This window comes from Peromyscus leucopus, chromosome 8b, assembly GCF_004664715.2.
Source record: "Peromyscus leucopus breed LL Stock chromosome 8b, UCI_PerLeu_2.1, whole genome shotgun sequence".
In the NCBI taxonomy this organism is placed as follows: Eukaryota; Metazoa; Chordata; class Mammalia; order Rodentia; family Cricetidae; genus Peromyscus; species Peromyscus leucopus.
Genome location: NC_051086.1, coordinates 106,283,342 through 106,308,491, shown reverse-complemented (window position 1 = coordinate 106,308,491; position 25,150 = coordinate 106,283,342). Strand labels below are relative to the sequence as shown.

At 42.8% G+C, this 25,150-nt stretch overlaps 1 protein-coding gene across 1 annotated transcript in view; it reads right to left on the bottom strand.

Moving 5' to 3' along the window:
- Nucleotides 1-25,150, bottom strand: part of Tbcd (tubulin folding cofactor D) — a 171,208-nt gene that overhangs the window by 35,248 nt on the left and 110,810 nt on the right. Inside the window, exons 16-22 of the mRNA XM_028884969.2 lie at nt 19,518-19,547; nt 14,758-14,843; nt 7,419-7,499; nt 5,792-5,865; nt 4,973-5,090; nt 2,423-2,483; nt 1,239-1,261 (exon numbers count right to left, since the gene is read on the bottom strand). Of these exons, the coding sequence (XP_028740802.1) occupies nt 1,239-1,261; nt 2,423-2,483; nt 4,973-5,090; nt 5,792-5,865; nt 7,419-7,499; nt 14,758-14,843; nt 19,518-19,547 (473 nt within the window). The remainder of the gene's footprint in view (nt 1-1,238; nt 1,262-2,422; nt 2,484-4,972; nt 5,091-5,791; nt 5,866-7,418; nt 7,500-14,757; nt 14,844-19,517; nt 19,548-25,150) is intronic.

Sequence of the window (25,150 nt, the reverse complement as noted above, 5' to 3'; positions counted from 1 at the left end):
CTCAAACTGGAAGCCTCTGTGTCCTCATCCAAATGGATCTCAGCTGAACTGCTGCTAAAAGCCTAAAAGCTTAACAGTCTCTAATTCCTGGTCCTTACACCTTATATACCTTTCTGCTTCCTGCCATCACTTCCTGGAACAAAAGGTGTGTGTCACCACACCTTGCTGTTTCCAGTATGGCTTTGAACTCACAGAGATCTGGATGGATCTCTGCCTCCATAATACTAGGAGTAAAGGTGTGTGCGCCACCATTTTCTGGCCTCTAAGTCTATCTAGTGGATGTTCTGTTCTCTGATCCCCAGATACGGTTATTAGGGTGAACAATATATCAACCACAATGGAAAAGACACAGAGAACATGCAGAACACTATAAGAACTTGAACATGTTAAAGAAAATTTATGCCAAACATAGTTAATAGAAGATTAAAAAGAGCAGAAGAAAAAATTTCAGCAGAAAGCAGGTCTGTGGTCTCAGAAGCTGGGAGCTCCTTGGGCACTGTACGCATGTTGTCTACAGGCATATAGTCAGGCAGAACATCAATACACATAAAATAAATTTTTTTTTAAAAGACCACAGTGGGGCATAGTACAACCTTGTCCAAAATAAAACAAAACAGAAAAATAATGTACACTAAAACATGGATGAATCTCAAAAACACAATAGGAGAAAGAACCAGACCTAAAGGCTTTCTGTATTATCCTACCTGCACAGAATCTAAAGGAGGAAGACTGAAGAAACAGAGCACTCAAGGCCCAAGAGCCAAGAGCCACCAAAAGCAGATAGGGAACACCTGCTCATCTGGGCAAGATACAACTGTCTTCAACCACAGAACTGCCAAGGACACAGTGAAACACGGGGTGCCATGACCTGTGACTTTAGCTTCCAAAAAGCCTAAAGACACCAAAGAGTTGTGGCCTTCATGCCCTTTAATACTGGGCTGAGTGACATCTGTATGTCTTCAAAGTGAACATGTAACAGTAAGGACAGGTGAAGGTGAAGGGGAGGGATAGCGAAATGGCCCAGCAGGTAAAGGCACCTTTCACCAAGCCTGACAACCTGAGTTCAATCCCTGGAACCCACAAGATAGAAGGAAAGAACCAACTCCTACAATTGTCCTCTGACCTCCACCAGTGCACATGGCATGTGTTTTACACATACACACATAAATGTAATTCAGGGTTTCAAGAACCAGCTATTCCAGACAGCACAGATAAGAAGTCTTACTCTGTAGGCTTACCTATAGAGATGACGATCACAAAGCTAAAATTAAAGAATAAAAAGTCAGTTATTTTAAGTTATTTCAGTTAAATAATTAGTTATGTATATGACAGTGACTACTACCAACATACGGATGATGGCAAAATGACAGAGCTGGGCTTTAGGTTGCCAGACAGCCAATCAGGAAGGCCAGAAGACAAAGGCCCACCTCATTGTACCTGGCCTTGGTTAGGTTCTTCAAGTGAGTTATCTCTAAAGGGAAACTGAGGTACACAGACATAAAGAGGGTGGCCCCTTTCACCCTGGCCCACTGATTGCCACTCAGGCAGAAAACTAATCCTGCCATATGGCTCTGGTGTTTAATTTAGTTCACTGTTGTGAGTACATCCAACATTTCCAGGACAGTCACTGTCAGTTCCACCAAACTCTTTAGACATATCTTTAATTTCCACAAAAACTAAAAACAGCAGCCCTGTCACTAACCGCACTCCTCAGAAACAGGAAGTCCTCCATTCTCTCAGCCTCTGCATGGAGCTGCCACCCTCCTCACCCTCACTTCCAAAACTGAGCAAGAAGGCCAGGCTCCACTTTAAAGCAAGAAATGTAAAAACTAACCAAATGGCCTCATCACAGCCATTATGATCTAAGACAAACCACTATTATAAAAAGAGAAAAATTGTAAGGAAAAAAAATTTTACAACAAGAAATAATAAAACCATTTAATTCCTTAGAAATGTAATTCCTTGAAAATATCCTGGGTTCATGCTTTTTCTCTTTTATGTCATAGAAGGTTTTGAGAATCCCAAAATCCCAGAAAAATATACATGAATCCCATTCCCCAAAATTCAGTGTTAAATTTCAGGAAACTGGAGATTAGGGCCACAGGGGCAAAGGTAGAATTAAAAGGCCTTTTATTAATGGGTACCTAAACCTCTAGAAGGACATCCAACCCCTCAGCGGGAACTTCCTTCCTGTTAAGGCCCACAGTGAGACACCAACACAGCTCTGAAACCCACTGACTGTGATGACCGCCCAACAAGATGGCTTCTGGCCCCAGAGAACAAGTCTAGTCCAATTATCAATTCCAGATAAACCCCAACAAAAGTAATGTTGGTGCAGAGAACCCATAGAGCCATCATGTCCTGGTCAACTAGGTGAGCAGATCCTGTCCAAGCAGAAGGGGTTCAGATAGGCCACACAAACCTGCTGGTGGATCTCCTTCAGGCTTTGCACTGCGTTCTCATCCAGGTAGTCTGTGACAGGCCTGCAGAAGGCGAAACAGCACTGAGTCCAATAAGGACTAAGCCGGAGCTCAGGTTCACAGGAAAGAACACACAGACTCAGAAAGGATGGCTTCTTGTTCATGCTCCCACAATTCCTGAAGATCTCTCACTTCTGCCTTAGTTAAGGCTGTGTGAGGGCTGAAGAGATGGCTCAAAGGCACTTGCTGCTAAGCCTGACAACCTGAGTTCAATCCCTGGGACCCACGAGGTAGAAGGAAAGAAGTGATTCCCCTTAAGCTGTCCTCTGACTTCCACATGTGAGTCATGGCAAACTCATGCCCACACATGTTTCTGTTTCTCCCTCTCTCAAATAAATAATTGTAATTTCAATATTTTATTTTTTTATATGTATGAGTGTTTTGCCAGCATGTACATGTGTACCATATGCATGACTGATGCCCACAGAGTTCAGAAGAAGGTATCTGGAGTCCCTAGAACTGGAGTTACAAAGGGTTGTGAGCTGTCACTCAGGTGCTGGGAACTGAACCCCTGAAAATGTTCTTTACTACTGAGCCATTGTCTTCAGCCACTAAATTTAATTTAAAATAGAAAAAAAACAAATAATAAGAGAACAATCAGGGAAGGTAAGATACCCACTGTCAATCTCTGGCCTCCATACATACACACATGGACAAGTACATCTGAACACACGTACACGCACAATCTGTGTTGGTTTCAGTATGTGGGCATATGGGTGCTACCTTTATGCTCTGACCTATAGCCAATTTGCTGAAGACATAATACCCTTACTGAGTATCAGGCCCCTGCTGACACTGTGGAAGCGGTAAGTCCCCTACAGGGTTACATGGGTTCCCACAGAAGCCTTCTGCTGTCCTCAGAAAGACTTCTGCTACAGTCAACCTAGCACTTAAAGACTTCAACAGGGAGTTCCACTTTGCCTAACTCACACAATAACCACCAAGCACATGCTATAATGTAAATCACAATTCACACTAAACATCTGCTTTCTTCTGAGATATGGCATGTGCCAGGCAGCTATGCAGTGTCAATTATTTATGGAGCTATAATCTCCTGTGTTTTAGGCATAACTAGGCACAGCCACAACACCTTGGGGATCTGATATCTATTACTTGCTAGGCAGAGCTATGTGGCAACTAACTCCAGCTCACTAGAGCTCTAGTCTGCTAGATACTAACTAGGCAGAGCCACACAGAGCCCCAATGCCCTGGAGGTCTGAAATCTCTTATGTGTTGAGTAGAACCATGTAGAGCCTAACACCCTGGGCCACGTATAAACCCAACAGCTTGGGAATGGATCTCAAATGTACCATATCACAATGCACTGCTGAGAAATGTCATGGCCCAAGTGCCTTTTACCATAACCAAGGAGAGCAAGTTGTCCTTTCCACCCATATAGTCTGTGAGCTGGGTTCTGGGGTCCAAGGGACAACCAAGCCTCCTTGGGCTGATAGGTAGGAATGAGGTACCCATCTGCTGTCACCTTAACCCAAAGGAGTCACTTAACACAACAGGAAATGACTTAAGTACAAATTTCAAGCTTGAACCTAAAGACAGGTCATAGATGGCACTGTGTCTATAAGATCTTATTTTTGAGGAGTCAACCGCACAGTGATGTAAGGAAATTACACAGATCTTAGAATGTACCATTGTGCATGGTCCTGACTTCTTGCTTTGTAGTTATACTATAGATGCAGACAATGGGGGTGGGGGGTATGCCTAAGGGAAACTTCCAAACTTTTGTTTTTCCTTTTTGGATTTTTTCCAGACAGAGTTTCTATATGTATCTCTGGCTGTCCTGGAACTTGTTCTGTAGACCAAGCTGACCTTGAACTCAGAGATCTGCCTGCCTCTGCCTCCCAAGTGCTGGGATTAAAGGAGTACACCCCCATAGCACAGCCCTAACTTACACTTTCAAGTAGTTTAAATTATTAAAGTAACAAATGGGGACTGAAGAGATGACTCATCAAGAAAATACCTTGTCACACAAGTCAAACAACCTGAGTTCAGATCCTCAGAACCCAGGTAAAAGCCAGACACAGTGGTGCATTTGTATGTATTCCCAGGAAGACTGGAAACATCTGAAGCTCACAGGGCAGCTAGCTTGGTGGGCAGCAAGACTGACACTGTCTTAAGCAAGGTGGAGCATGAGGAAGATGCCCAATGTTTCTTCTGACCTACACGTGTTCTGTGGCACACAAGTGCACACATGCACACAGCATGCACACACACAGATACACATTCACACACAGAGTGCCAAATGAACTGCTCAGCGCCATCTTTAAACAGGTGTCATTGCTCTTGTCTGAATCTTTGGAAAACCAAATGCCAACCAACAGTCCTTCCCTGAAAAAGAGGAGAGTAGTCCTAACCACTGACCACCTCAACATAAAATGGAACCCTAAAAACACATGATCGACAATCAGAGCAGACAAGCTATTCTCAAACCCAAAATCATATTGTTACCTAGCTTCCCAGATGACATCTCCTACCTGTTACTCTGTGAAGCCAGCTTGTACAGGGCATAGGTGACCTCTGCGCAGGAGAGGATGGCGCCATGTCTAGTGTGTAGATCTGGGCTCAGTGTCATCAACAATAGTGTTGGGAATACTGCAGTAGTCAAGTTGAAGGACACACATGGACAACTCATTACTTAGAAGTATTTCCTCTGGTGTTGGTCAGGGTCGCCACCACTGTTTCTGGTGGGCAGAGCTCCCTCCTGAGCAACCAGGGCAATGTGCTAGGACACAGCATATAAATCAGTACATGCATACAGGCCCCCAGATACCCAGTGAGGGACAGCTGAAAAAGGTCATATCTGCAGATTTTCCCATCTGCACCTCTACCTAAAGAGAGCAGGTAGATCGAAGGCCACACAACCATAAAAGGTAACAGGCACTTCCACTCTTTATTCTTTCCCAATGAGAGCAGAAAACCTCAACCTCTAGTGTTTAGGGAGGAGAAAGCAGAACAGCTCCAAATTCTAAGTACATACCAATCTAGAGGCACTGATGACTCAAATGAGCCCCTGGAATCCCCATCATTTTTAACCTATACAATGCAACCCATAGATGCTTTCTTTTGTGCATGGTTACTGTGCCTAATGCCACCCAAAGCTGCCACTGGACAAACACAATGCATTTGTCTTCATATTGTATCCTGATTTAGCCTACAACTTACTCTTCAGCAACAGACATAGGACATCATCTTCATCTACTATGAGAACAGAACATCTTTCTGCTGTGTATGTGCATACATATGCACACAAGTGCACCCGTATGAGTGCTGCAGGAAGTGGTATGCACACCTACCATGAGCGGCTATGTACTCGGGTACTTGTGGGGTCAGGTTGTGCAGTGCCTTTGCAGACAGCTCTCGGATGGCCCTGAGAAGTAACAGGAGCTGTTAGTAGAGTGGTTTGCATAGTCACACTCATATCGGCATTATTCACAACAGCCTTCAGATGGAAACACCCAAGGATCTATCAACAGGTGAATAAATAAGCAAAATATGGTAGATACAGACAATGGATTACTCAACTAAAAAGGAAAAGAATTCTGACATTTGCTATAAGTAAATGATGATTGTGGTCAGCAGGTCAAAAACTGCCCAAGGCTTCTTTTATAAGGCTCTAAATTAAGGATCATTTTTACATTTTTAAGGGTCATATAAAGGAAATATATATATATGTATATATGTATATATATGTATATATATATGAGACAGAGACCTAAGGTATTAACTATCTGTCCCTTTAAAGGCTGATTGATAGCCCATGCACACAGATTCAATATCATGTTACATTTTAAGAAATCTATGAAATAAAGAAACATTTCATAATGATAAATATACCAGGAAAATGAGAAATTAGAGGTATACATGCATCTAAAATGAAAGCCCCACTCAAAACACAGGAAAGAACTAACAGAAAATCAATCAAAGATTTCCAAAGTTCAAAAACTTAGTCTAACTCATGGATTGTATAGTCATAATGTGGTTTTAAATATCTTGCTGTCTGGTAAACTAGTATGAAAGGCAATTTAATTAACCTCTGGCTGGGAAAGTCTAGGTGCTCTTCTCCCAATAAGAGATTTAATATTCCATCTGCCTGCATACCTGGCACATAAGCTCCTGAAGGAAAGGAAGGAGTTCCTGTTAGGTTGTCACAGCTAGCCCAAATGAACAACATGGAGGCTTGAGCCAGAGGCGCCTCACTCCAGAGTCCAATGCAGGCTGCACACAGCTACACAAGCCTAGCAGCAGCCAACAAATATTTGCAAGCTTTGGTCCCCGGTGTCAGAGTGGGTCTTTTGACCACAAAGACCACTCTGACACTGGGATTTGGAAGGGGCAACAGGATCATACTACTAATTCCCCCAGCATGTGCCCTGTGTCGGCTGACCAGGCCTACCTAGAAATGGTAGCAGAACACTAACAGTGCTCACATCTAAGTTACACACTTGCCTTTCTTCTTTGAAGACACATTTAACTACTCATGAAATACCAAGATGGCCCCAAAGCTGCCACTGTAATTAGGAGAACTACCACTAAAGTCTGTTTGGCTCTTGGGTGGCAGAGCAGAATCAGTATGGAGGGAGGCAGGGTCAAATGACCAGGAAGACCACGCTATTCCAGCTGCCTGGACTGCCCTGTCCTCAGGCTATAACTTCCCTATTACATATGACAAGGGTATTCAGGAATAATTACATCTCAGAATTGCCTGACCAACAGCTCCAGAAATGAAACTACACAGATAGACCATTAACAAGCATGCCACACAGAGAGACTGGAATTTTCATTACTTCTCAGAAATAATTATTTTAAAATAGTTTGTCTACAATGAGAAGATACATTCATGAACTTATAAGCTCAATTGAACTTCTCCCTTTGGGGGAAAAAAAAGGAATTTTCAGAGAGTCACAAAAACATAAAACCTACCCATCCCAATGATTAATTTTCATGGAGACCAAGTGGTCAATCATCGGCTTGGTGTATTCCTGGAATCCAGCAATAAACACACTGAAAGACATAATATTAAGAGCTGGAGAAAGAGGCAAATATAAGCAGTACAATGACATGTATACATAAAACTCTCTTAAGCCATTATTTTATGCATTGTTTAAAGATTAAAAGTAACATGGAGAAGCCAGAACTTTCATATACTGCCCTTGAGAATGGAAACTAAAACAATTACATTCAAAAATAGCTTGGTCATTCCTTCAAAAGTAAAAGCTACCTACCAGATGACCCAACATTCCCTGCATCTGCAGCTACTCAAGACAGGACAGCATTCGTCCAGAAACCATTCACACAGCTCAGTAGCATACCCAGGACTGTGATTGGGAGCAGCACCCCATGCACATGCAGCTGATGGAGAAGTAGACTGCTTATTCATCCATGCCACAAGCACGCAACAGGACAAAGGAATGGGCTTTTTTGTTTGAAGCCTGGGTCTTACTATGTACCCCTGACTGGAACAGAACTTGCTTTGTGGCCTAGGCTGGTCTCAAAATCACAAAGATCGGTCTGCTTCCCAAGCACTAGGATTGAAGGAATGCATCATCAAACTTGGCTTTCTGTTGTTGTTGTTTTAAAGTTTTATTTTTATTCTATTTGATTTGGCTTTTTTGAACTTTTTTTTTAGAATTACATACATAAGAACTATATTTACATCTTTTCATTCCACCCTCTCCCCCCAACTCTTTCTGTCCACCCTCTGATTTCCTTACAATTTCATGACCTCTTCAACTATTAGTGGGAAGGTATAAATAAATATAACCTGCTAAGTCCATTTAGTGTTGCTGACTTCATTTAGTGTGTGTTGATTTAATATGCTTAAGGCTGACTACTTGGGGTTGGATAACCTAGGGGGGCTTGTCCCTAGAAAGGACTGATTCTTCCTGTCAGCAGCCATCAATTGCCCCATAGCACTTCATCTAGAGATGCAGCTTTGTGAGATTTTCCCATCTACACTGGAATGTGAACTGGTATTGCCATGGTGCAGGTCTTGTTCAGGCAACCATATTGTTAATCTTTCATAGGTACAGTTCTCTGTCATCTACAGAAGACGTTATCTCATAGGAGATGTTCTGGTCCTCTGGCTTTTACAATCCTTCCACCTCCTCTTCCATGAGCCTTAGGTGTATGAGTTATGTTGCAGATAAATCTACTGAGGATGGGTATCAATGGTCAGTTTTCTCTGCATTTTTACCAGTTGTGGATTTCTGTGATGGACTCTCTGCTGCAAAAAAAAGTTTTTTGATTCGGGATGAGAGCTACATTTATCTGTGGATATAAAGCAGCTGGAAATTATACAGGTTCAGAAAAATAGCAGTTGTAGGTTCTCCTTTAGGGTTCTCCTGAGTGCTGGGATTAAAGGCCTGAGCCACCACTACCTAGTTATATTTCTATTAAGATATCTCTTAGTCATTTATTTCTTCTTTTAAGAACTCTGTTCAGATCCATGACCCATTTTTCTAAATTGGGTTTTTTTGGTTTTGGGAGGGTTTTTTGTTTGTTTTTGTTTTGTTGTTGTTGTTTTGACTTGTGGTGGTTTGAAAGAAATTGGCCCCAATAGGGAGTGGCACTATTAGAAGGTGTGGCTTTGTTGGAGTAGGTATGGCCTTGTTGGAGGAAGTGTGTCACTATGGGGGTGGGCTTTGAGGTCTCCTATGCTTAAGCTACATCCAGTGACAAAGTTCACTTCCTGTTGCCTTCGACTCAAGATGCAGAACTCTTAGCTCCTTCTCCTGCACCATGTCTGCCTACACTCTGCCATGTCCTGTCATGATGATAATGGACTAAACCTCTGAAACAGTTAAGTGGCTCCATTAAAGCTTTTCTTTGTAAGAGTGCTGTGGTCATGGTGTCTCTTCACAGCAATAGAAACTCTAACTAAGACAGAAGTTGGTACCAGGGACTGGGATATTGCTGTGATAGGCCTGACCATGCTATTGTTTGGAGGAATTTGGACTTTGGGAGTTTGGGTTAGGAAAGCAGTAGAATGCTTTAAGCACTGCTTAATGGGTGATACTAGTAGGAGCATGGAAGATCTGAACTGTGGGGGCCTGGCTCAAAAGGATTCAGAGGAGAAGAATTTTGGTATTTGCCTAGAGATCATTCTTATGATATTTTGGTGAAGAATGTAGCTGGTTTTTGCTCTTGTCCAAAGAGTCTGAGGATAAAGTGAAGAGATTTGGATTAATTCCGTTGGCAGAGGAAATCTCAAAACAGCCTAGTATAGATTCTGTCGTGTGGTAAATCTCATGAAGATACATATGAAAAGGAGCAAGATGGCAAGGGAAAAATGTATAATTTGAAGAAAAAAGGAGCACCAGGAGGTAGAATTGAGCCAAGTCCTGTGTTCAAGGAGATAAACAGCTTAAGAAATGGAATAAGGAAAGTGGTAACCTCAGGGCAAGAACCCAACCAGCTACATTTCCAACTTGTGAAGAGGAATTAAAGAAAAGCTACAGGGCATGGTGACCCATGCCTTTAATTCCAGCACTCGGGAGGCAGAGTCAGGTGGATCTCTGTGAGTTCGAGGCCAGCCTGGTCTACAGAGTGAGTTCCAGGAAAGGCTCCAAAGCTACACAGAGAAACCCTGTCTTGAAAAACCAAAAAAAAAAAAAAAAAAAAAAAAAAGCTTATAGCTTGGTGTGGTGGCGCACACCTTTAATCCCAGCACTCAGGAGGCAGAAGCATCTCTGAATTTGAGAACTGCCTGGTCTACAGAGCAAGTTCCAGGACAGCCAGGACTACACAGTGAAACCCTGTCTCAATAAAATAAATTAATTAATTAAATTAAATAAATAAAATAATAACTTTTTAAAAATTTCTTCATATTCTTTGACTGTGTGGTCTAATTCCTCTACTTTATCTTCAAGTCCCAACATTCTATCTTGCAAGGTTTTCCTCTGGGTTTTCTTTTTTTTTTTTTTTCTTCAAGACAGAGTCCTTCTGGATTTTCTAATTGAGTTACTGAGTTTTTCAATTCCATCTTCATTTCAGCTTCAGCTCTCAGTATTTCTATCTTTTACTGAATTCAGTTTTCCAGTCCTGAACTGTCTTTATTTCTTCTGCCATAGGTTTGTGTTTTCTTGGGCATCATTCAGGCCATTATTCTCTTTAGTTAACTGAGTTGTTTGTTCATGTTGTCTTTAAATTCCTTGGATTCTCTGATGACATTCATGACTGTTCTTTTAAATTTTGTATCCTTGGGTTAATCTTGGTAATTCTCATTTCTATAAAACTGGTGGATCTTGGTGGTGGACTAAGCAACAGAGGGGATTTCAATTCAGAAATAAACAAAAAGGCATGCAGGATCTGCTTGGGGTGGTGTGTGGGCTGATTTACCCTATCTATGCCGAGGAATGTGAGGGTGTTGTATTGGGCCAGAGTAAAGCAGTCATCAAGGCAGGCAAGCATACAGGCTGAATGACTGAGTCTAAGTCTTAGGGTGGGGACAGCACAGGCAAGCAGTTTCAAGAACTCGACAGACTGGGTCAGCACACAAGATGTGCAACCCAGGCTAGGTCTGTGGGTGCAGAAGGTGTAGGTGAGCTAGGGTCCAAGGAACTCACTAGACTGGATCAGAGCATAGGATGTCTGACCCAGGCTAGGCCTTGAGGATAGATACAGTGTGGGTAGGCTAAGAGTCAGGCAGACTCAACAGACTGGTCTAGTGCACAGGATCTGTTTTTATTATGTTTAGTTATGTATATGTGTTACAATATGTGTTAGCACATACTACATATGTGTGGGTCCCTGAGGAGGCCAGAAAAGGGTGCTAGATCTCCTGTAGCTAGAGTTACAGGCAGCTGTGAGCCTTCTGGCATAGGCATTGAGAACCAAATGCAGATCCTCTACAACAGCAGCAATATTCTTAACCACTGAGTCTTGTCTCCTGAACTTCTTGGCACAACACATAAAATGAATGAATTGCAAAATAATCATGCTAAGGGAAAGAAATAGACAAAGGTAAAAAGCAATCTATAATAGAAGAATAATTTAGCAGATGACAAGTATGTTCACAAACCTGCTACCCATCTGACAGTTTAAATGTCCTCCTCTGTCAGACTTAGCAAGCTCTATACTTTGTATGCATATAACATGTGTTAACTACACATCAATAAGGCTATTAAAAGAGATGCACAGAAAAAAGGCACAGTTGGCAAACAGTTTGCACTAAAAACTATATAAGGAAAACAAAATCAAAATAAAAAAAAAAAAAAACTAGCCTACATTTGCCTAGAAACATCAATTAAAAAGAGAAATAAAAATCCAATAAGCAGCCGGGCGGTGGTGGCGCACGCCTTTAATCCCAGCACTCGGGAGGCAGAGCCAGGCGGATCTCTGTGAGTTCGAGGCCAGCCTGGGCTACCAAGTGAGTACCAGGAAAGGCGCAAAGCTACACAGAGAAACCCTGTCTCGAAAAACCAAAAAAAAAAAAAAAAAAAAAAAAAAAAAATCCAATAAGCACATGGAAATATATCCAGCAGAAGTCATTAGCAAAGATGAAATGCTGTAAATGGTAAGACTCAAAGACTGGCTGTAACCAATCTCAGGAAGATATGGAAGGCCAAAACCACACACTCACAGTTCATACAAAGCTAAATCTCCACAAATTCTCATGTCTTTGCATAAGAAAGTTAAAATACACATCCACATAAAGATTTCTAAATGAGTGCCTTATTCATCAGAATAAAAACCTCAAAAAATGCCTAACTGCTAATCAACAAGGCATCCTGGCAGGCAAGCTGTACAGCATCATAACAGCACAGACATCACAATACAGAGGCACCTACAACAGGTAATCAGTGTTCAGTAGAAGAACTCAGACAAGGAAAAGCACACTCTTTAAGCAATACTAATCTGGACAAAACGCAAAGCACCAGCGCTCAGAGCCAGGCAGAACAGATCAGAGATAGTGGGAACCCTCTGCATCCTAGTGATAGTGTAGGTGTCCTGGGTGGGTACACTGCCCGCACTTGCTACACTGTACAATAATGAGGACATACGGTGGGGTGCCAGCAAAGCTGATCAAAGTTACAAGGCTGAGAGTACAAATCAAGGTGTGAAGGCTCACCAACAAGCTTGAGAGTATGGGTTCCATACCACCAAAAGCCAGTTCCAGCTCTTCCACCAACTAGCTGTGACCTTACCGAAGATCAGCCTGAACCTTGGCCCTAGGCAGTAATGAACCTATATGTAGCATGCCAGGTACTGGAAGGCCAAATACCAACCAAGAGGAGTCCACCAGAAGGTGGAAGAGGGGAGACTGAGGCAAAGGCACAGGAAGAGAAAGGAGTGAGGCAGCATACTCTTAGGAAGATGTCAGATGCCAGGATGGCAGGACAAAGCATAAATGGGGATCAGGGCTTGCCACATGCAGGCAGCCAGGGATATGAGGAGGGCCAGAAGGTGAGACATGTGTGAAGCTGATGAGGGATGAATAAAGGGAAACTTAGGTCACCCATCACTATGAGAAAAGGAACAGAAATGATGGTTTAGGCAGACGGAGGCACTCGACCTTGAGGCCATCTTGCTTTGAGTGACTTAGAAGACATAAGCATATGAGATTCCTGTAAAACAAACTACTAGGGGAAAAAAAGGTGACAATTTTTAAAATGGTGCTCAAGGCTGGAGATGTTAGGAAACTGACATCAGCAACAAAGAAAATAAGCAAGAGGCCAAGTAGGCAGATGGTTACTGGGAAAATGGCCAGGCAAAAAAAAAAAAAAACAAAAAAAAAAAAAAAAAAAAAAAAAACAAAAAAAACACCCTATCCTGTGGTCACAGAGTAAATCACATACACCAATGTTCCTCAACCAGTTAATGGACAGATTTTGGTATGTTCACAGGGACTGCCAGTGATAACCCATCCAGATTCCTATGAAATTACATGGTAGACAAAGACTGTGGTCCATTCACATGAAGTCCAGAGATCCTGCCCTCCAGGATCCAGGCTGAGAGAGAAATACCAGTCGAGAAGATGAGACCCTGGTCAGAGGCCCTGTGATGCTAGGATGTGGTACAACCTGCTTGGTTACATTTACAACTGGACTGTCTTCATAAGACAACATCTGATCTGCTATTTAGACCAGAGCACCACACAGCCCACTGTACTGGAGAAGGAACCCTAGAGTCAGGTTGTGTTCTCATGTATTTTTACAGAATGGATATAATAATATGTTTAAGTTCTACACTGGTGTGGAAATCTTAGCAATAAGTAGAATTTTCCAAAACCCAACTTAACTACCAGCTATTTTACCTAAGAAACTCCAAAATAAAGGTCACACAACCTCACATACAATATTCCAGCACTAATAATCAGAGAACAAAGAACACATGGACAGAGACATGAAGTGCGGGGCTAGGGGTAGTGGCAGGTAGGCAAGGACACCTTTGGCCACATGCTTCCTGGAAAAGTGGTTGGTCACTTTTTTGTTTTTAGTTTATTGTTTGTTTTTTTAAAATCTGTCATGGCTGGTTATGGAGAAGTGTAAATTCTGCATGGTCTGCACAGCAGGGCTATTAGGAAATCTACCCCCGGGGTATAAAATAGTCAGGAACTTTTTTAAAAAATGTACTTGGCATGTTTCTCCTAATTCGCAGTAACTAAACTACTTCACAAAGTACCTTTTTCACATTAGTACTACTCCCTAGTCCTTAAGTTATACAAGTAAAAATAATTTGATGTGATTTCTGAAAACAGCAGTTAAGGGTGTTACTATTTATTCCTTGACCTGATTTCTCAATTATCTTACTTACTGATCTGATAATCAGATAATTTCAACTTGGACATATTTTTTTATTGAAACAAAAAGATACACATACACAGTCACTTCAAATCAAAAATGTCATTTGAAAGATCGATCCATCTGTGACACCTGGTGGGAAAGCTGTCACACAGAAGGACATACATAGCTGTGCTTGTGGCTAATCTCTGTATGGTACCAAGGCCTGCACAGAATAGCACCAACCCAGAATGACAACAAGGAGAAGACTAATGACCAGGGAAGATGTGAAGCGCTAGTCACCACACTGAAGTGTGAGCAGGCATCTTCTACAGCATGTACCATGGAGTATAAAGTTGGTATGAGAACAGTTTCAGTAACTGTTCCCACTTCAATTTTTTCCTTCTACAACATGTTATATTTACACTAAGCAGACTACAGTATAATGAAGAATAATGAAGAAGGAAATGGTAGAAGCTGATGTTTGACACCCAAGTCAAAAAGACTATTACAGTTCTGTTACACAAATTAAAACTTACCTTATAACCAGGAAACAGTTAGATATGTTACCAACTGCAAAATAGTCTGCTGTAGTCAAAATATCAATTCCATGAGGGAAAGTACCCTGAAAAAAGTAAAAGTGAAGAAAATAGAAAAGGTGAGAAATAGCATCTGAAATCACTGATCACATGCATACAACAGGGCAGCTGAAGCTAAACCACATGACTCGTGGAATGCCCCACCGGTGTGTCAGTGTTCATCCTGCCTGCCTGGCCAGATGCTGCATGCAGTTCCACTCATTCTTCAAACCCAACTATTTCAACTTCAAATGCTATAAAACTCCTTCCTTTAAAAAGACCCCGGGTCTCAACAGTGCTGAAATGGTTACTCTTAGAGCTTGGTCCCCCTTTCTGGTCACAAAGACAACAGCATAGCCCTCAATTCCAGAGCCTGTTAGAGCAGGAAAGCCAGTGGAAGGCTAATAGCCGCAGCCATCAGTTCCCCAAACTCAAAAACAAGAGGCAGGCCCCTCCATCCTCACCCATAAAGAATATTCATAGTGGAGTCCCATCATCACATTATTGGTATTTCCTAATATTATCACTTATGGTTAAAAAAATATTTTACAATCTAGAAACTTTATAAACAAATTTCCTTTAAAAATATAAATGTAGAAAGTTGTAGCCAAATGTAGAAAGCCTTACAGCTATTGGCCCAGAGGTGGCTCCATCCCAGTAGCAGATGAGTTCCCTATCTGTGCACAAAGCTGGCACAAGAATGACAAGCAAAAGCCAAGAAAAGTGACAGGCACTCTACCACCAGCTCCTTCCTGCCACACCCCTGTATCTTACACAGGAAGGAATCTACTCAAACACAAGGTGTTACCCCTCTGCACAGCCAGCTCAAAATAGTCTCAGAGGTGCATCTACTAGCATATGCATGTGTGTGACCAGATCCAAAGAAAAGGACACAAAATAAAGACATTTACAATTTGAGTCTGAATTTCTACATGGAATTCAGGCTCTTTATTTCTATGGAGACAATGTCAAAAACAGAAGTTTAGTCTTCAGGTTACATATAAATAATGCCAATTAGTCTGAGCACATGGTGGAATGTACCACCCATCTAGAATCCAGAAGAGCTTAAAACCCAGGCCTAACTAAAACATGTGAGGTCTGCCAGCCTTCTGTTCCCTGACCTCTGCCCTTAGGGTTACCCCAGGCACAGAGTAAGAGGAAAAGCCACCATTACCAGCCAGGGGCTGGAAAGTGTAGCCAGCAGAGGAAGCAACTCCTCCGTGCAGCCCATCTTCACTGTCATCCTCAATGCCTTCACCATTTCACAAGCTAAGCCTGAAGCCTGGTCATTAAAGTCTCACAACTTTACAAACACTACCCAGCAAACAGCCCTCCTGAGAACACTAGAAAGGCTGCCCCAACCCTCCACCTGTGAGGAGAATGATGAACTGAGGTGTCTTAAGAACCACCAAGTCATTCAGGGGTTGAGCTGGAGTAGAGTGACTGCAGTACGTTGCTCCTGGTTCTGCCATGGTGCATACTTTGTGTGCTTTTATCATATTCCTGTTTGATGGTGTGGGAAATGCAAATGTCTTTTCTATCAGAGTTAAAAGAAGACAGAGAAAATTCTATGTTTAAAGAAATCAGTAAAGACACCATTTGGCTAGAATCCCTCCAGATTAGCATACTCTTTTTTTCAATGTTTTAAATATTTCTTTATTTTTATGGTGTTTTTCCTGCATGTATGTCTGTGTAAGGGTGTCAGATCCTCTGGAACTGGAGTTAGAGACAGTTGTGAGCTGCTATGTGGGTGCTGGGAACTGAACCAGGGTTCTCCGGAAGAGCAGCCAATGCTCTTAAGCAATGAGCCATCTCTTGAGCCCCAGATTATCATATTCTTAAAGTCAAGATATATGTTCGAATTTCACTCTCCTTAGCAAAATGCTGGTCCATTTTGAATTAGCCAATCAAGTAATATGAGGCCAAGCTCTAACCACTCAAGTCTGTGAGGCATAAAACCCTTTGCCTTGGGGTTAAAATCAGAGCAGGACCTCTAATGGGTGTGCTTGCTAGATTAAGAGTGGCTTTGCAGTGTGTGGTGGTGGTGCATGCCTTTAATCCCAGCACTCTAGAGGCAAAGGCAGGTGAATCTCTATGAGTTCAAGGCCAGCCTGGTCTACAGAGAGAGTTCCAGGACATCCAGGGCTACATGAAGAAACCCTGTCTCAAAAAACAAAACAAAAAGAAGAGAGAGAGAGAAAGAGAGAGAGAGAGAGAGAGAGAGAGAGGGAGGGAGGGAGGGAGGGAGGGAGGGAGGGAGGGAGGGAGGGAGGGAGGGAGAGGAGAAAGAGAAAGAAAAAGAAAAAGAAAAAGAAAAAGAAAAAAGTGGCTTTGCACCTTCCTGTAGAAGTAAAACTTTGTGCTTTAACAAAATGCTTTGGATTATGTAATTATTTATCAAGTAGACCCCAGATTCATACATAACAATGAGAGAGAAGCCCACAGCCCAGGCAAAGGTACCACTACAGCCTGATTCACACAAAGACAACAGCACATGACTGGGCAGGCAAGTGGAGCCCAGGTTTGGCTCTTACCAGGGAGGATGGGCAGGTCTAAACTGTTCAGCAGTACCCACACCACCCAAAGATGGTAACGCAAGTTAGGATAGAAAGTGAATTAGGTACAAAACTTTGGACTCACCAAGATAAGATAGAAAATGGAGTATTTTCTCTGAATTGGTCAAATGCAAATGGACTAGACATTGTTGATGTATTTATTGCCTGTATATATTGTACTTATTGTATATAGTTTTTCTTATACTAGTTATAATCTTTTTTTATTTTAGACAAAAAGGGGAAATGTGGTGATATTTTGTGTATACTTTAACAAATAAAGCTGCCTGAAGATCAGAGGGCAAAACCAGCCATTAGTTAGCCATAGAGGCCAGGCAGTGGTGGCACACACCTTTCATCCCAGCACTTGGGAGGCAGAGGCAGATGGATCTGTGTGAGTTCAAGGCTACCCTGGTCTACACAAGACTCACCAAGTCTAAAAGAGAAACAGCCAAGCAGTGGTGGCTCTCAAGCCTTTAATCCCAATACTAGGGAGGTGGAAACAGGAAGTGATATGGCTGGACAGAGAGAGGAATATAAAGAGGGAGGAGACAGGAGCTGAGGGCTCTTTCAGGCTGAGGATTTCGTAGAAGTAAGAACTAGTAGCTGGCTGCTCTGCTTCACTGATCTTTCAGCTTTCACCCTGATATCTAACTCCAGGTTTTTATTAATAAGACCAATTAGGATTCATGCTACAGCACATGACTGGGCAAGCAAGGGGGGCCCAGATATGGCTATTACCCCATGCTGGTCCTAGACACAGCAACTGCCCACTGGATAATCTTAAGCTGCAAAGATCCCCCAGGCTACAGGAAGGGAACAGAGAGCATTCATACAATACAATACAATACAAACACACACACACACACACACACACACACACACACACACACACACACACACACACACCTACTTATTAGAGAGCCCACTCAACTAGCTTCTTGGGGGTCTTGGCCAGGATGGAGGCAGGCAGGATCTAATCAATTCTGGTGTTCAAGACCTACATCTCCAGCAGACCAACCCAAGGGAAGGAGTCAAGTGTCCCTCCCCCGACCCCACCTCCAGTTACTAGGCAGCCCTGTTACTTCCTGGACTACCCCCAGAATTCTCTACTACAAACATGTGGCTGCTGATAATATTCTTGCCCCACCCCCAAGTCATCCATAGCTTCTCTCACCCAGAGCATATCCATCTTGGTCTACACCTCTCTACCCATCATCCTTCACATACAGGCTATTCTGCGCACTATTGTAGGACTAGGCCATCCTTCTGCCTTCCTCACCTATATATAATATTAACAAGCACCCAAACCACCTTCTATCATGAAACCCTAGAGCAATCACTCTTAGCTGGTTTCTCTTGGGGACTCTCCTCCCTGTCCAGACTCATCTTGGTAGCTGCCACTTTTCCCAGTCCCTAACCCAGTAGATCTCAACCTTCTTAATGCTGCAACCCTTTAATACTTGTTGTGGTGACCCCAACCATAAAATTATTTTTATTGCTACTTCAAGTTTGCTACTGTTATGAACTGTAATGTAAATATCTGTGTTTTCTAATGGTCTTAGGCAAGCCGAGTGAAAGGGTTATCCAACAACTCCCAAAGGGTCATGATCCATAATTGAGAACCAGTGCTCTAGCCCCTCTCCAGCCTCCTTCTAAATTGACCATACACTCCAGTGTGCCAGAATCTTACACCTGAATGAATCTAAACCCTACTTTCAAGGCCTGTGATGGGTGTCCAGGCCCAAGCACAGCTACACCACCAGTGAACATAAAAAGCAGGCGTGGGGTTAAGGCTTTTGGAAGGTGAGGCCTCCAAATAAATCACAAGCTGGGGAAGGGCCAAGGCCTATAGGATCCAAGGACTCTCACCAGGATAAGACGCTTGGTGCCTAACACATGTTCAGCCCACAGCAATATGTGAGGCAAGATCCTAACCTGCATGAAACATTCATACAGGGTCTCCCAAAAGGCACAGGGAATCAGTACTCCCTGGTCACATTATGGTGGGTCTGGGATCAGAATTGCTATGTTTATTAGCTTGCTCTGAGGTGAGGCTCATTCAGTACCCACACCCAACAGTACAAGATATGAAACCAAAGCTGTCAAGATTCCCACCTCTAAGCCTACAGGAAGTTTCAGAAATAAAGATTTATAAAGTGGCCATACCTGTCTCCCCACGTTCTCCTGGAAGGCAGCCTAAGGAGCAAAAAGAACAAACAGAGCAGGTGAGTGAGGTTTGCTTCTGCTAAACATCAGAAGATAAATTCAAAACAAACACAGTACAGTGTAAATGACCCATGGCTTTACTTTTTAAATAAAAGTCCTCTTTGTTGGCTGACCAGAGCCCTGAGGGTGGTTTGTCACTGTTTTTATGTCCTAGTACTCTTTAAAACCACAGTTTAAGAATTCCATTTATAAAATCAAATACAATATGAGAGTGGCCTTTCACTGGAAATACATTTTCACACTAACACCCCAGTGAGGGTCCCAGAATAGAACTCTGAGAATAAACTATACAGGCCAGTAACTAGAAACCAACTCCTAAAACATGTGCAGGGACTCTATGATCACAACTCACTACCATCCCCAACACCTCAGAGCTGCCTCCTAGAGGGCATACACCTGTCTCCAACCAGCTCTCTAAACTACCTGAGTCCTACGCGCCAGGCACAGAATCGGGGCTAAAAATGTCCCATGTGAACTTGAACAAAATTAAGTACTTCTAGGTAAACATTGTATAGATGAATCTTCTTTGGTGACAACTTTTCCTGTCTCTCACACTATCCTACATAGGACTGTCTGAACAAAGTGACAATGAAACCTCATGCCCAGTTTATTACCCAGTGGAGTTTCAAACTTCCCGAAAGCGTCCAAAGCTGAGTTCCAACCAGGATTAGAGGCAGGTGTAGACACAAGCTCCATGTGGAACTGGAGCAAAGCTACACACAATCACGTGACACGCACCATCCTAGCAGAGGTGGGAACAGGTGTGGGGGAGGCAGTGGTGGCATAAGAACACCCCTTACCCAAGCAGACATCCCAACTTGGGCTGAGACCATGCACAGATGTACAAAAGAGAGCAGACTGAGCCACAGGACCCCAGGATCTATGCATGAATCCCACAGGACTGGTAAGCACCAGGACAGAAATGTGAAGCACCTCCAGGACAGAGCCTCACAGTAGGGCAGAGACACTAGGTGACCCACCCTAAGGTGGCTCTCACATGTTTCTAAAATGGGAGAAATGAGATGCTTTTTGCTGCTTACCATTTTGTAACTCTTGCAAACTGCCCCCCTTTAAGAGTTACTTTTTTTTTGCATATCTGAGTGTTTTATCTGCCTGGATATATATGTATCACATACATACCTAGTGCCCATGGAGGTCAGAAGTTGGATCCCTTAGAACTGTTGTTAGCAATAGTTGTGAGCTACCATGTGGATGCTGAGAATCAGATGGGTTCTCTGGAAGAGCAGCTATTGCTCCAGCTCGTTACAGTCAATTCTTTTTACCTTGTTTTGTTTTGGTTTTGGTTTTTTTGTTTTTGTCTTCTCAAGACAGGGTTTCTCTGTGTAGTCCTGGCTGTCCTGGAACCTACTCTGTAGACCAGGCTGGCCTCTTACTCAAGAGATCCACCTGCCTCTGCCTCCTGAGTGCTGGGACTAAAGGTGAGCCCCACCACTGCCTGGTCCTTGCAGTCAAATTTTAAGGAAAGAAAGAAACACTGAAGAAAGGTGATGTAAAGAGATACAATGTCATCTTAAATATAAGCAGGGACATCTTCAAACAAGGTAAAAACTAATACAAGATTTATATTGAAACAATCTTGAAAATAAGAGGTTAGGGGATCACCTAATACAATATGAAGACTGACCACATGGACATCACTACAGAATATGCTATCAGCACAGACAGAAAGCAGAAGAATGCTGGGAACAGCGTCAAGTGGTTAGCAACCTTGATACTGAAAGCACACACCAAAGAAATAAATAAGACTGAAACCTCACTCAAATAGAAGACTCCTGTCTATGGAGATGCTGTTAGAAGAATGAAAACAACCATAGACTGGGGATTTGCAACACACATATCCAATATAAAAGGACAAATATCTAGAATACATAAAGAAGTCAAAATTCAACAATAAAAACTAACCATCTAATTAGACAATGAGTAAGACTTGAAGAGACACATCTTACTCAGGAGAACACAGATAGCAAATGAACACCCCAAACAGACTCAGCATCATCAGAGAAAAGGAAACTAAAACCACAGACACACACATCAGCAAAACTAAAACAGAACAGTGACCAGAAGAAACCAGGCAACCCCCGCCACAACTCATCAAAGATGAGGAGGACACATTATAGGACAGTCACCCTGGGGAACAGTTAGTAGCACCCTGGAAGATGGGACCCAGAAACTGTAATCTAGGCATACAGCCTAAGAAACAGAAACTATGCCCACACAAAATCTGTATGAAAGTTCTCATAATAATCCTGAGCCAGCAGCAACCCAGATGCCCTTTTACAGGTAAAACCAAGACTCAGTTAGAGAACAACCACTTACAGTAGAAGGCAATGACCAAGGACTTCCCAACATACACTCAGTGAGAAAACCAGTCCCAAAGACTGTTACTTCAGCAATGTAACAGCATTACAAAGTTGGAAAGTAGACTGATGGTTGCTAGCAGTTAAGAGAGAAGCAGCCATGTTTACAAGGATCATGCAAGTCATCACATCTGTGGTGATGACTACTGTGTGCCTTAACTGTAGGGGATTCACAGATATGTATGAGATGCAGCCATACAGAGCTAACCATGCACACAGGACACATACAACTAAGAGTCCTAACTAAGATGACTGAGTTGGTGGATATAACCTATGATGTTACCCAGTAGAGAGCAGGGCAAAGGGTAAACAGACTTTACTGTATTCTCATAACTCTACGTGAATTTCAATAATGTCAAAATGAAAGGCAAAAAATACAAAAAAAGAATTAGAATGAAACATCAAATGAAATACTGAGTGAAAGAATTGAAAGCTTGTGACTACTGCCTCCCTGCCTCCCTCCCTCCCTCCCTCCCTCCTCCTCCCTCCCTCCCTCCCTCCTCCTCCCTCCCTCCCTCCCTCTCTCTCTCTCTCTCTCTCTCTCTCTCTCTCTCTCTCACTCTCTCTCCTCATCTCCTCTCCATTCCTCATCCCAAGCTTCCTACAAGAGCCACAAAAGAGGAACAGGCCTTTTCAGCACATCTAGCCTGCGGGATACCATCTAGTATGCAAAACCTAGAGGAGTTAGCAACTTATAACTAATCCTTTCCACCAAGCAATGCCAGGACTCCACTGTCCAGCCCAAATGCTGACCACCAGAAAGGGCCGGCAACATGAAGCACTAATGAGGATACAAAACAATGGCCCTATTATCTTAGAAGCACTGTGGCCACCAGACAAGGGACCCAGAGGAGGGGATGGATCAACCACCAACAGCTGAAAGGTAAGGCCACAGAACTGGCAACTTCCGGGCACTTCACTGCTCACACCTCCTGGATTCTGGACAGGTAAACAGACATCTCACACACCCAGAAAGAGAAACCAAGGAGAGGTATCAGCTAAGAGGCTGGAGAGTCCACATTAAGTAGCAGTTGCCTGAAGAAGCAGCTTCCTGGCAAGATGCTCTTAGTTTACTCAGAGCCCTTATGTCTTCAAATGAGCCTCAGATGGAGGCCTCCCTCATCTTCTTCCTGCATTTAAATCCTACAGTCTACTATATAAACAGTGCTGAACTTAAAAGGAACACAAGGAATTTCTTGCCCGTTTAATAGGTTTTTAATTTCACGTTTAAAAAAAAAACAGATTTATAGAGTTTTATTTCACTTCATCCCGGGTCACATAAAGTCACTGGGCTTTGACTTTATTACTGTTTCTCATAAATACGTCTTAGGTTAAAGAAAACATAAAAATATGTTAGTACACATTTAGTATAAAATTTTATTATATATCAGACTTACAGTTACTGCCTAATGGTTAACTATGAGAGCAAGACTGCTAAGACCTCCCAAGAAATCACTGGGTTCCTAACACTGCAGACAAAATGGAGTCCCTCTGGGGCTGCTGATAGTTTTAAAGGACTCTGGGCAAGGTGCTTGCATCCTGGTTGCTTCTCAGTGCAGATGTAGACAGAGAGTCAACAGCAAGACCTCAAAAGTCACCTGACCAGAATGAAGTATGACCCCTACAATTCAGACTGGAACAGCTAGGCTTTCTAAGCCCTCCATCATAGTCTTCACATGAGTACCCAACAGGCTGGCTACCATGCCAAACAGGTGGCTGAGGCAGCAAAGGATATACAGGAACTAGACACGCAGGGCCTGAGTGCTTATCTACTTCTGCAGTCAGAGGCCAGCAGTCAAGTAACAGACAAACTCCATCACTTGTGACAGGCAACCGAACAAGACAGGGACCACTGTGATAGAGAAGATGAAATCAGCTGAAGCCTTCGATAACATCACTTTACTTAAGCACAGAAGACTTGACTTGAGAAACAAGAAAGCTGGGCAATTAAATAAAAACAATAGAAAATAGTGGAAATTTTTCCAAAAACAAAACAAAACAAAACAAAAAATGCCTAGATAGGTTCTTAGGCAAATACTGCCAAATAATTAAAGTAGAAAAACATCAATCTTTTAAAAACTATGGTACAAAATAAAAGAGAACTAATTCTACACCCTCGATGGTGTGAGTTCTTCTTCAGTTAAACTGCAGAGAAAAACACCTAAACAAAAGACTAAAAACCCTCATGATCAGATTCAGAAATTCTACTCCTGAGAACATTGACAAACTGAGCCCAACATAAAGAAGGGACTGTCCACAAGTGAAAACTAGACTAAAACTGAAAGGTTGTTTCAAAGTCTGAAAAGAAACCACACAGTATACCACATAACAGAACACAAGCCAAAGACCACTTGATTACCTCAAAATCAAATACATGTTCATGACTTTAAAACATGAACAAAATTAAAGTAGCTATAGGAAAGAACTTCTCAGCCAACATGCAGACCAGGCTAATCCTCCTTTCCCTGTTCTGTGCTTCTATCTGACTACAGGAGTCTCCTCTCCATCCTACTCTGAGGCCTGGCTTCTGTCCCCACAGGATACCTCGGCAACATTGCCAGCTCAGCCACAGTCCTCTCCTATTTTGGGCATCTTGTTGGTATTATCAACCCCACCTGTGTACCAGCACCCCTGTCCTTTCCCTCAGTCTCAAAGCAGTTACAGTAATGTATCACTCAGTCTGTCTCTATGACCAGCTGAGACAAGGATGCAGAGTCTCTGTGATCAAACCATGGGAACTCCCAACTCCACAAACCTCACAGCCAGCAGCAAGTTTCACCCTACAGCTCTCAGAGGCTTTCCTGTTTCTGAGCACCTCAAATGTGTTCAACTCAGCCACAGACTGCTAAGGCATCACAGCACTCCTGACAGAGCCTGGATTCATCAACTGAGGTCCTCTCAGTTACAGCCTCCCACAACACTCGGTCACTAATCACAGCAGTCAGTTACGTGAGCAATTAGCTACAGCGGCAACATCCCCATGCAGCAACCCTAGGAAAACATCTCAGTCTCTTCCCCTTGTAATTCATGACATTCAGGTCTCATCAATGGCCCTAGCCAACACCTCTATTGGCATACAGTCTACCCAAACCCATCCCAGAAGCTGGATCTCAGGGGACCTGGGTAACTGAGCTCAAAACACAAAGCCCACAGGCAGCTGTTAGGCCAAAGCCCACCCAGGGAGATCCACTCCAA